We start from the raw sequence: 12,429 nt of genomic DNA on the forward strand, positions 1-12,429 counted from the left end.
TTCATGCCACCATTGCCACTGGAAATGCAGTATTTCAGTAAAAAGCACCACTTTTCTTGGCATAATCCCGGGAGGAAAATATAAAAAAATAACCGCTTGATTTGGCACTATCCTGACAGGAAACACAGCGATGTTTCAGTAAGAAAAAGAAGCAACAGGTCACGAAGAAACACCAATGTTTTGTGGCTAAAGTGCTGCTGTAAAAACAACGATCTATCCCTGAAACACAGCAGTGGTCTGTCGCTTGGGAAGTACCACGATCTCCTCCTGAAAACAAAGTCACCTAATTTACTACATCACTTTAGAAACGTAGATGTGATGCATATGAAACGTACAATTGTAATGTATTTGCAGTTTGCAGGAACGTCCAATGCCGACATTTTCTTCTGGCAACTTGGCTGGAAATGCAATAAAAGGGGAGCAACTAGTGCAGACTGACAAACCGTGGGCTGAGAGAACTCATCATGCCACATTATTTCTGGTTTCACCAGTTTGAACACTTTTAATTTGAAGCAGCAGCATCAAGAGTCTTGAGTAGAAAACAGTCATGTCTTCCTGTTTTCGTGCACAATTGGTTGTCATTCCTCCACGCCAGAGGACATTTGCCTAAATTTGAACCTTTCTTTAAAGTCTTGAGTCAAGCAGAGGGATGTTAGGAGGATAATTCATGTGTGTGAACATGAAAACATCCACTTCCATCTTTCTGACGTCTATTGTTTCCTGGTTTTGTTGTGCTGGTGCACTGTATGATTGGTTGTCAATTTTGTTGGCAGTTTGAGCTCTAAAGACCAATAATACCTGCCTCTTGCTTGATATTTATTTGCAACCTCTAACTTTTTATGCCCCATTTTGAGTTTACTTTAAACTATCTTCACGTAAAATCCCTTTAGCTCCTTTAGCTCCTTTAGCTCCCAGCGCTCGCTGCGTCTGGCGCTGGCAGCAAAGAGAAACGTACCCTGCAAAGAGCCTGAGAGGTATCACCACAGGACGGTGCATCACTTTGAAGTGTGTGTGTGTAAAGATGTAAGACACCCGCGGCGGCTGAGAGCCCTGCTTTTCTGCACCAACATCTTATCTATGGATGGACACACACAACTGCACATGCTGCATTTTTTGTTCCTGATAAAAGAGGAAAAAAAGAGACGCTGTGTGTGTCCGTTGTGCTGCTTTTCAAGAAAAGAAAAAGGTGCCTGGAGTGTAATTTTTAGTCAGCTGATTTTATTTATCCTCAGAATTTTCTCACCCTCATTTAACCGGGTTATCTGAGTAGAAAGGTATTAACAGCCGCAGCCTGAGGGTCATGACTACCTAAAGGAGGGCTAAGGATTATATTCACACACTTACCCATTTCCTTTTTTTATAAACAGTGTTTTAATCTTTTATATTCACCATTCAGCCCCTGTGGCCGGTTTAAAGACAAACAGGAATCTTCCCAACCACATAAATTTGATGATTAACATGTATTTTCTACACAAATATTAACTCAAGCCTCTAAAAATGATTCAGACGAAACCTTTCGAGAGGACTTTGGTCAAATGCCGGTCACACATGGATACTCTGTTGTTTTAAGGGGATTTAAGACAAAAAAGGTTTGAAACCACTGGACTAGAAAATGGGATTAGGAAAAGGAAGTCCAAATTGGGAAGGCTGGACTAGATTTTGCAACCAAGATCTTCACTGGTACAATTGGCTCCTAAACCGATTACGATGTGGCAGCTGTTCCATGAAACGTATACTGTGCAGGATTTACCTAAAAAAACACAATGTATAGATTCATATAAAGTGTGTGTGTTGGTGTATTTATCTGCAGAGACTTTGCCCTCTGCCTGGATTTTTGAAAAGTTTCTTCTTATTTTGCTGAACTTGGGACGTTCCTGGGTACAGTGCGTAGGTAAGGTCTGGGGCCAGTTGCACAGAGCACCTTAAGATTTCCCTTAAAGCCCTAGTTAAGGTTTCATCAACATAAAATTGGTTGTCTTTTCCTTAAGGTGTCCTTAAAATGGACACTTAAATATGATATTCTCCTTGTCTTGATGTTTTACTTCAGGAGTCGCTAGACCGTTGCACAAAAGACCTTAGCGGCCAAAGCAAGGTAAAACAAAAAAAAACAGAAAAAACTTAAGGTACCTCAAATTTACTTTGTAGTTTGTTCTTTCTATGATTTTATTCCTCCTGAGGTTTCATCTTTTCCTCGTCTGACTACTGTGGTTTTCTTGTCTTCTTTTCTTCTGTCATTTTAAGCCAACTTTGTGAGATGCTAACAGGCGTCACAAGTGCGAGTTCAAGCAAACAAACAATCTCCATGGGAACTTTTACCGCTGTAAAATCTCTTTCAATGCAGTGAATGAGTTTTTAAATAACTAAGTAAACCTTTTAGGGCATCAATTAAGGAAAAATTAAGCCTTAAGTGACATACTTATGGGGGAAACTTAAGATGTGTTGTGCAACCGGTCCCTGGATCTTTATAAAAACGTAGCAGCCAGGTGTCAACCAAAAACAAATCATCTCTGGTATCTCAAGACTCTTGGAACCTTGGTGCTATCTAGCCAACCAGCCCGTGTTTCCACCACTTACATCAAGCATGTGTCACCAACGGAGCAGTTGAGCATGTGAGATGTTCCACCGTTGACTGTATCTCTTCCTTTCATCAGGCGCTGCTGAAGATGGACTGCCAGGGTCTGGTTGCCCGACTGGTCCTAGATTTCGTCTTGCTGACCACGGCGGTGGAGGTGGCGTTCCGGTGGAGGGAGCTTGCTGAGAAACTAGCTCGAGTGTCGAGACAGCAGATGGAGGCTTACGAGGCTCCGCACCGCGACAAGAACGGCCTATTGGACAATGAGGTGAGAGGCCTTGTGTCTATGGCGGGGAAACAGAGTGCCAGTGTTCCAGGAATGTAAGAAACATGTCCGTGGGACATTCTGAGCTAAAGTAATGCCGAAAAATATACTCAGAGACTTGAAAAATATGTGTGTCACATCCAACACATTCTCACCCCCAACTCATCAAATAAGGAAGCTTCATCAGTCACCTCGAAGCATCAGTTTTGTAAGGTCAGCGATGGCGCATCAGTTTTCGCTCGTTACATGAACGTTATCTTTTCAAAATAAACTTCCATCGTCACAGGAATTGTGCAGTTTCTGCTTGTTACATGCACACAGTCTGTTTCAGTTTGGGAAACAGAAGTACTTCGTTGGGTAAAGGAAAAGATTGTAGTTTGGAATAAAATTTCACACAGCACACAAACGACGCTCTCCTGGGTGAAAGTCCTGGGTTCTCATTCATAAACATTGCGTACGCACAAAATGAGGCCTGAAAGAAGCGTACGCAACTTCTCACGCAAACGTTATCGCAAGACAGACATGATGGGAGAGACTTTGACTCTTGCTTACGAACATTTTGGAGACGAAATTGGCAAAATTGTTTTTGTCCGTACGTAAATTTTTAGCATGGATCGTTAGCATTGTTTTATAAGTGAGACCCCATCATGTTTGACCCATCCGTCCACCCTGTGTTGCCAACTTTACGACTGTCTTGCTAGATTTAGTGACTTTTCAAACCCTTTTCAAAAAGCACCTCACAACAAATTCAGCATCTTATTCAGACCATCAGGTAAAAGAGAGAAATATACAGAAATATATTGTACTGCACTTCATTATCATGCATGCTGCTCAGACTAATTGAGGTCCATGGCTCCTCTGCCAACAGCGCCTTATCTCTTTCCCTTTCTCCTGCACAGCAGCACTGTGCAAGCACTCAGTAGGTGTGGGGCAGGTAGGAGGAGGAGATGCTGCTCCCTGAGCTGCGGGGGTTCAGCTGTAGTGAGTTTCTGTGGATTCATTGATGCTCTTGCTCTCTGGATTGAAAGCAAGAGAAAGCTCTCGTTGGATTCAGTACAATCAGGTGCCAGACTTGGTTCTTTTGAGGGTATGTACCGAACTACATCAGTACCAAATTTTGGTGCCCAAGGGTTCTCGCGAGAGCACAATTTGAATTTGCTCAGCGAGTCACTCTGGCAATCAGTAATGATGCTCATTACCCATGCCGTTGGAGCCGAGCTGCACCAATCACATCGGTGTATCTGATATAGGCGGGCCAGAGGCGAGCTAAACAGATGATGATAGCGCTGCGATGACGAAGTCTGGAATCAGTCAGTAAACATTGCAAGATGGCTACGGATGAACACCAGTTTTTTGAAATGGCTTTGGCCGCTACAATGAACGAGTTAGACTTGGCTTTTTCTCTAAAAGAGGAACAGAAGACGGCGCTCGAATCTTTCCTTTGCAAGAAGGACGTTTTTGCTGTTTTGCTGACTGGATACAGCAAGAGTCTCATCTACCAGTTAGCTCCGCTGGTAGCTAAGCGTATACGTCACCCCGTGTATTGTTCTGATTGGTCGTAGTGTTATCCAATTGCGTGCAGTGATATTTTCAAATGCATGCTTGGTGCCGCCCCTCGAGTTGGGCCATTGGCATTACTCATAGCCAGACCCTAAATCTTTCTAGATTTGGGTCTGGATTTCCAGGCTAACCCACATACTAGTCCACATACTTGTCAGTTGTGTCTAATTAGAGGGCGAGAGAGACGAGCAGACACATGCACACACACATGAGCAAGCAAACAGAGACTTGGCTCTGTACTGTGAAAAGCAGAGAAGGAGAATCACTTCCTGACTGCAGCTTGTTCAAAGGTACATTTTTGTTAATACAGAAACAATAGTACTGACAAAAAGGTACCGTGGGGTAATCAGTACTGAATTCGAGGTACCGGCACCTCGCATTCGTTTTGTTGAGTATTTTCTATTGAAAATTTCTGTTTCTATTGGCGTTGGTATTTGACGAGTTGGGAGTGACAACCAAGAGTCTGTGTGTTCAGATTTGACTGAGTTGTGACCCATCAGTATCTTTGCCTTACGTCTCACTGTTCAAAAATAATAGAAAGTTGGGAAATGCAGTAGAACCTCTTCCAGCAAAGATAACAAATGTCAGTCCAATCTGTTTCCCTCTGTACCTAAAGAACTCTTTCTCTTCTCTCTCTTTGACCCCAATCCCAACCCTTCAGTCCATGTGGAAGCCAGCCTACGACTTCCTCCTGACGTGGGCTGCCCATGTGGGGGACAGCTACCGAGATGTGATCCAGGAGCTCCACCTCGGCCTGGACAAGATGAGGAACCCCATCACCAAGAGGTGGAAGCACCTGACCGGCACGCTAATCCTTGTCAACTGCCTCGATACGCTGCGCAGTGCCGCCTTCTGTCCCACGGGATATGGAGATTTTGCTGTGTGAACATTTTCATCCACCTGGAGAACAACTTTCTTTGCGTCGTGGTGGGAGTTACTGGAGCTACTTGGCCCTAAGAGTTTTATCTTGGACGGTTTGACAGGACGACATTGAGGACACAAAGTTTGGGATTGAACCTTTGACCGTCCAGTTCAGGATGTGAGATCTGTACATCCTGGTCTCTTGTTTGGAGTCTTGGATCGGCATCATCGGTGGCAGCATTGGTAGTCCCTAATAAGCGCCAGGTGGAGATACACCTGCGGACGATTTCTAGCATTGAACAAGTCAATGTGAAACTGGAGGATTTTATGTTACGTTTTCCTTTATTTTTACTCTTCTTCATCTCTTTATTACCTCACCCTTTGTCTTTACCACTTCCTGTCATTGTCTCTGTTGACGTATTCTATATCTGTCTGTTTTTTGCTATCCTACACTATTACGTTCTCTTCCAGTTTGTATGATTTGCTCTGTTTCCACATCTCTCTCAGGACAACATCAGAGACCTCAACCCCTGCAGTACGTATCCACACATACTGTGACCTCTCCGCTATCTTTAAAAGCTAATTTCCCCCGATACCGAACTGAACCTCCGTTTGCAAGCCAAATTTTTGAACACTTTCCCTCCATTTCTGACTGGCAGTTTTTATTCTTTCATTGTTTCTCACTTATCTCAAAAGAGGACAGAGCAGATGATTTTAGTCAGGATCAGAAATCGTTTCACACGTTCAAACATCAAGAGCATCTGTCAGTAATTAGCTTGCCAAAAACAGTTAGCACAATGCTAACTCGACATGTGACTCGGTGTAGTCCATGCAGTAAAGGTACAGTATATCTATTTATGCAAGATATACGTCTATTTTTTATACCTGCAGAACGATACAGATGAATATATTATTGACAGTGTTATTCTTGTGCACTTTTCTTGGTTCGGTTTGTCATTTCCACCATTTTTCATTTTTTGTGCAACAATGCTACAGTAGGAAATTCAGAGCTGAATTTGATAACCTCGATTTCTTCTGTCCAGCTAAAGACACAAAAACATGGGACACAAGTTTTTAGTGAAGCATCGAGATCGAGTTTCCTTTTTCAGGCATGAATTCCTACATTTATTGGAAGTACTTCCAGTATTTTGCACACACGACAGTTTGTATGATATGCTACAAATTAGCGCCCCATGAATGATGTTACATCCCTAACGTAAAGTTTTGTAATTGACGCAAAGTTACCGAGGTTAGGTTTAGGAAAAGCAACATGGTGAGGACGTACCTTCAAATGACTCAAAGTTCAGACAGTTCTGAACGCCAGTCTCCTGGGAGTGAAAGTCCTGTGTTTTTTGACCACGCACCCCTCTTTCATCCCAAAACTAAACCAAAATATCGCAGACATGGCCGCCGCCATCTTTCACTGGGGCATTTGAAGCCAGAGTCTGCACAGTAGCGACTGCTGTGGTATCAAGTTTCTGCCGATACACCCGTCCAACCAATCGAGAGCAACGCCATTGAATGCGAGCACACCAACTGGCGCACATAGCTGTCAATCATGTCGTCACACTCCGTCTGTATTGCATCAAAGAAGTTATTAAAACCAAAATGATCAGAAAAAATGTGTTTGATGCGGTACCATGGAGGACACGGGGTATACGACCTGTGGGTTCAGGACAGGCCGCCACTGTTTACTACTTAATTAAATGAAACATGACTTTAAACTGTGAAAACATACGAACATACAAGTTTATATTTAAAGAAGTCTTTTGTCTCTGATTTGTGTTCTCAAGCATTTTGTCATTGATTTTATGATCTCAGCAAGTTCAGTCAATCAGCTTTGAGGCTTTTATTGTTAATTTCCACGTCTGTGTTTTTGTCTTTCATTCAGTGTTTGTTCTTGTTTCGTTTCAGTATGTTTTGTGACGGCTGCAGTGTTCCCGTATCTGTTTGGAATATGAACTCGCTCTGAGCAGAAAATGTGTGAGGACTTTATATATTTGTACTGAATGCTAATTGAGTGTTGACACATTGTTGATGCGGTGTCGTATCTCCTGTGACATGTCGCAGAGCTGAAATCTGTTCAGAAGGTTTCAATAAAACTGAAAATTGAAAACATGTGTTCGTGTGTGTGTGTGTGTGTGTGTGTGTGTGTGTGTGTGTGTGTGTGTGTGGGAGGACGACGACAAAATAGATTTTACTTTAAGTATGTGTGGACATTAAAACTTTTGGAATATTTGCTTGTTTGCGTGTTTCAGGAAAAAGTATTCTTATTAATTCACTGCTGGGTTCCTCCTGGTGCAGAGGGCCCTGGGTTCCTCCTGGTGCAGTGGGCCCTGGGTTCCTCCTGGTGCAGAGGGCCCTGGGTTTCTCCTGGTGCAGAGGGCCCTGGGTTCCTCCTGGTGCAGTGGGCCCTGGGTTCCTCCTGGTGCAGAGGGCCCTGGGTTCCTCCTGGTGCAGAGGGCCCTGGGTTCCTCCTGGTGCAGTGGGCCCTGGGTTCCTCCTGGTGCAGTGGGCCCTGGGTTCCTCCTGGTGCAGTGGGCCCTGGGTTCCTCCTGGTGCAGAGGGCCCTGGGTTTCTCCTGGTGCAGAGGGCCCTGGGTTCCTCCTGGTGCAGTGGGCCCTGGGTTCCTCCTGGTGCAGAGGGCCCTGGGTTCCTCCTGGTGCAGAGGGCCCTGGGTTCCTCCTGGTGCAGAGGGCCCTGGGTTTCTCCTGGTGCAGAGGGTCCTGGGTTCCTCCTGGTGCAGTGGGCCCTGGGTTCCTCCTGGTGCAGAGGGCCCTGGGTTTCTCCTGGTGCAGAGGGCCCTGGGTTCCTCCTGGTGCAGTGGGCCCTGGGTTCCTCCTGGTGCAGAGGGCCCTGGGTTCCTCCTGGTGCAGAGGGCCCTGGGTTCCTCCTGGTGCAGTGGGCCCTGGGTTCCTCCTGGTGCAGAGGGCCCTGGGTTCCTCCTGGTGCGGCAAGCTCTTGGTTCCTCCTGGTGCAGAGGGCCCTGGGTTCCTCCTGGTGCGGCAAGCTCTTGGTTCCTCCTGGTGCAGTGGGCCCTGGGTTCCTCCTGGTGCAGTGGGCCCTGGGTTCCTCCTGGTGCAGAGGGCCCTGTGTTCCTCCTGGTGCAGTGGGCCCTGGGTTCCTCCTGGTGCAGAGGGCCCTGGGTTCCTCCTGGTGCAGAGGGCCCTGGGTTCCTCCTGGTGCAGTGGGCCCTGGGTTCCTCCTGGTGCAGTGGGCCCTGTGTTCCTCCTGGTGCAAAGGGCCCTGGGTTCCTCCTGGTGCGGCAAGCTCTTGGTTCCTCCTGGTGCAGTGGGCCCTGGGTTCCTCCTGGTGCAGTGGGCCCTGGGTTCCTCCTGGTGCAAAGGGCCCTGGGTTCCTCCTGGTGCAGAGGGCCCTGGGTTCCTCCTGGTGCAGAGGGCCCTGGGTTCCTCCTGGTGCAGGACAGCGCCTGGCCTCATGTGTCCAGAGTGTGTAGGCAGTTCCTGGATGACGAGGGCATTGATGCCATGACCTAAATCCAACTGAGCATCTATAGGATGTTATGTATCGGTGCATGCGACGCCTCCACCGACTAACTTCCATCTTCTCGTCTGACTCTGGGTGAGACAGCAAACACACATTTCTCAAAATCTGCAGAGATGCAGCAAAAGGCTGATAAATTCTTTCCACCTCCGTGAGTTTGCAAATCATGCCCCCTGACTGTGATTCTTTCTGCACAACAGCGTTCACAAAGTGCTGTGTGACGCTGCCATCACGAATTCCACACAGACAATACAGCAGATTCCTTCATGTAAACACACAGAGGGACAACACATCCAAATATCACACATGAATGCACAAACGATCACATGTGCTGCTAATGCATGCACAAACGCCACACATGAGTGCGCTCAAATCCGTCCTCTATCCCAGCTGAGCACAATCCTCTACACACACACTCGCACACACTTTAATTTGCTTTAATTAAAGCAGATAATTATTCACCCTCAGAGGACAGGCCACCTTGACAAAGTCGTCCTTTGCCTTTCGATGACTCACCCTCAACATTCCTGCTCGTCTCCCGGATACGACTTGAAACTACTTTCTTTTTACAACACGGCACTATAAGGGGATAAAATAGCTTTTAACAAGCTGCTATTTAAATAGGAGAGCATAAATCATCCCACGCTGTGTTCAGCCACTCCTGTTTATAAATTACCTTTGCGCTGAAAGAAATATTCATATGGAGATAAAAACAGGTTCATCTCCAAAGTCTGAGAGCTGTCTGACCCGGTGTGTTCTCCAGCAGCAGCAGAGCAGAGCAGAGCGTTCTTATCGCTTGACACAACTCTTAAAGTTTCTGCATGGAAAGCTAAATTAAAATGATAAATCATCCCGGAAATCACCAGAGGACAATGTTGTCATTGTATGTTTCTGCAAACCCAAGATATCGAAGATACATTTGAATATTTCACGTATCAAATTAATGTTCCAGCAGCCTTTCAGGCACGAAAAGTGGTTGTAGTTTACCAAGACATTGCTGTGTTTCCTGCCAGGATAGTTGCATGAAATGTGGTTGCCTTTTCCGAAAAATTGCTGTGTTTCCTGCCAGGATAGTTGCATGAAATGTGGTTGCCTTTTCCGAAAAATTGCTGTGTTTCCTGCCAGGATAGTTGCATGAAATGTGGTTACTTTTTCCGAAAAATTGTTGTGTTTCCTGCCAGGATAGTTGCACGAAATAGGATAGTTGCATAAAATGTGGTTGCTTTTTCCGAAAAATTGCTGTGTTTCCTGCCAGGGCAGTTGCATAAAATGTGGTTGTTTTTTCCGAAAAATTGCTGTGTTTCCTACCAGGATAGTTGCATGAAATATGGTTGCTTTTTCCAAAAAATTGCTGCATTTCCTGCCAGGATAGTTGCATGAAATATGGTTGTTTTTTCCGAGACATCGCTGCATTTCCTGCCAGGATAGTTGCACGTAAACCAGTTGATTTTTACTGAGATTTTGCAGCTTTTACAGCTGGGATAGCTGCATGAAATATGATTGTTTTTTCACCAAGACATTGCTGCTTTTCCTGACGGGATTGTTGCATGAACAACTGTTGTTTTTCACAGAGATTTCGCTGCTTTTCCTGCTGGGATAGCTGCAGGAAAATTGTCTTTTTTTGTCTGCTCTTTACAGAGACATCGTTGCTTTTTCTGTTGAGACAGTTGCATGAACAGCAGTTGTATTTTACCGAAACTTTGCCGCATTTCCTGTAGGGATAGCTGCATGAAAAGTGGTTGTTTTTAACTAAGACATTGCTGCATTTGCTGCCAGGATAGTTGCATGAAAAGCACTTGTTTGTTACTGAGATTTTGCCGTATTTCCTAGCTGCATTAAAGCAGTTGGGGTTTTTTTTTACCAAGAAATCGCTGCTTTTTCTGCCAGGATAGTGCAACAAAAACAAGTTGTTTTCTTTACAGTTTTTACAGTTATGTTGCTGCGTTTTTTGCCAAGATAGTTGCATTAAAGGGTTTGGTTTTTACTGTGACATTGCTGCTTTTTCTGTTGGGATAGCTGCATGAAAAATTGTTTTTGTCTCTTGCCAGGATAGCTCAACGAAGAGTAGTTATTTTTTACAGAGACATTGCCTCTTTTTGCTTTGGCATAGTTGCACAAAAAGTGGTTGTTTTTCACTGAGACATTGCTGTGTTTCCAGCGGGCTTGTCCTCCCCAAACCAGGTATTTTAAGTCAAAACATGATCTTTTCCAAACCATAACTAAGTGATTCTTGTGCCCTAACCCATCCACATTAACCACAGTGTTGTTGTCTCAAAGTATCCGCGACATAATAATGTGCAAATGTATCTGTGGTATCTTTTCCTGCTGATTGGTTTGTCAGAAATATGGATGTGGACAGTTTGATGAACGAGCAGGACAAACTGTGCTACACCCCTTTCACCAAATCCAGCCTGTAATCAGAGGATCACAGGTGTCAGTCGTATAATCTAAAACTTTGTCTTCCTGTCCGTCACGTCAGATGATCAGAGAGATGTGCGAGGAAAACAGTAATTTTTACACAGCGCTCTTTCATTCCTTGATTCGGGACAAATTGGCCGGCTTCGAGGTGCTTTTGAAAATGCAAAACAGGTGGCGAGATGAAAAGCTTTGGGACGAGCCGTCGGCCTGTTTCATCTGCTGTTGTTTTCCGGAGCCTTTGGAGGATGTGTGTGTGTGTGTGTATGTGTGTGTATGTGTGGAAACAAGCCAGGATGGTTTCACCTTGTGAGCCTGGAGAATGCAAAGAGCCTTTGAAAGCAAAACAAAAGTGCCTCATCTGCTCACTCCCTCTCCATCTCGTTCGTTTGGAGCCGTGTGAATGTTTTGCTGCTGTCGTGTGGACGCTTCATGAAAGTCGCAGACATGGTGATTATCTGAACTTCAGCTTATTGATTATTTCTATCATTTATGGGCTCGTAGACTTCACAACTCTTAACAAGCTGTTTCTCTCTCAGAGTAAAGCACAGAGCGATGAATTCTCTCTGAGCTCCACAGTCCGTCTCAGCAGACCAACAGGTGAGGCTCAGTATAATCCTCCTATAATGGAGGAGACATCATTTGTGCAGTGTTCAGCATTTTACAGTTTGTTGCTGTTTATTTGTTGAAGTTTTCTGACACATTCTTCAGGACTTTGTGTCTTTGCGACATCAGCTTCTCAAAAACGAATATCTCTCTCATGCTTAAAACACATTCATTGGAACTGTTCAACCAATCGACAGAATAAATGTTAGCATTTTATGTTTCACACTTTTACATTATTATTTCACGACCACTTTTAAACATTATGTTGCAACAACACTGCGGTAAATGTGTGGCTATGTTTAGTCACAAAAAGCGCTTAGTTATGGTTAGGAAAAGATTATGTTTTGGCGTAATGTTTGGTGGCACAATAGCTGCTGAAACATAGCGACAGGTTGATTAAAAAAAACACCCATGTTTGGTGGTGTAAACGCCGCTAGAAAGTCAGTGACTAGCGCTAAAAAACACCCACATTTGGTCACACTGAAGTCAAGGAAACATAACGATGTGTTGCTAAAAAACACCAACGTTTGGTCACACAAAAGTTGCTGGAATGTAGCAACGGGTGCTGCTGGAAACATTGTGAAGGGTCGCTAACAACCACCCTTGTTTGATGGCATAAATGCAACTGGGAATGTAGCAACTGGTC

General features: G+C 44.8%; 2 protein-coding genes across 3 annotated transcripts in view; both read left to right on the forward strand.

The window, feature by feature from the left end:
* Window positions 1-7,717, forward strand: part of sh3bp4a (SH3-domain binding protein 4a) — a 48,594-nt gene extending 40,877 nt beyond the window's left edge. Inside the window, exons 4-6 of one of the 2 annotated variants that reach the window (XR_007448775.1) lie at window positions 2,652-2,840; window positions 5,059-7,241; window positions 7,693-7,717. Coding sequence is in view for 1 of the 2 variants with exons in the window: in XM_049570167.1 (XP_049426124.1) it covers window positions 2,652-2,840; window positions 5,059-5,283 (414 nt within the window). In the remaining variant the exon portion in view is untranslated. Of the gene's footprint in view, window positions 1-2,651; window positions 2,841-5,058; window positions 7,325-7,692 lie in introns of those variants that run through there. The other variant, XM_049570167.1, reaches the window with a different exon arrangement.
* Window positions 7,718-11,722: 4,005 nt separating this feature from the next.
* LOC125885258 (uncharacterized) overlaps window positions 11,723-12,429 on the forward strand; it is a 43,875-nt gene continuing 43,168 nt past the window's right edge. Inside the window, exon 1 of the mRNA XM_049570808.1 lies at window positions 11,723-11,777. The gene's annotated coding sequence lies outside the window, so the exon portion shown is untranslated. The remainder of the gene's footprint in view (window positions 11,778-12,429) is intronic.

The sequence above is a fragment of the Epinephelus fuscoguttatus genome, linkage group LG24, assembly GCF_011397635.1.
Source record: "Epinephelus fuscoguttatus linkage group LG24, E.fuscoguttatus.final_Chr_v1".
Classification (NCBI taxonomy): domain Eukaryota; kingdom Metazoa; phylum Chordata; class Actinopteri; order Perciformes; family Serranidae; genus Epinephelus; species Epinephelus fuscoguttatus.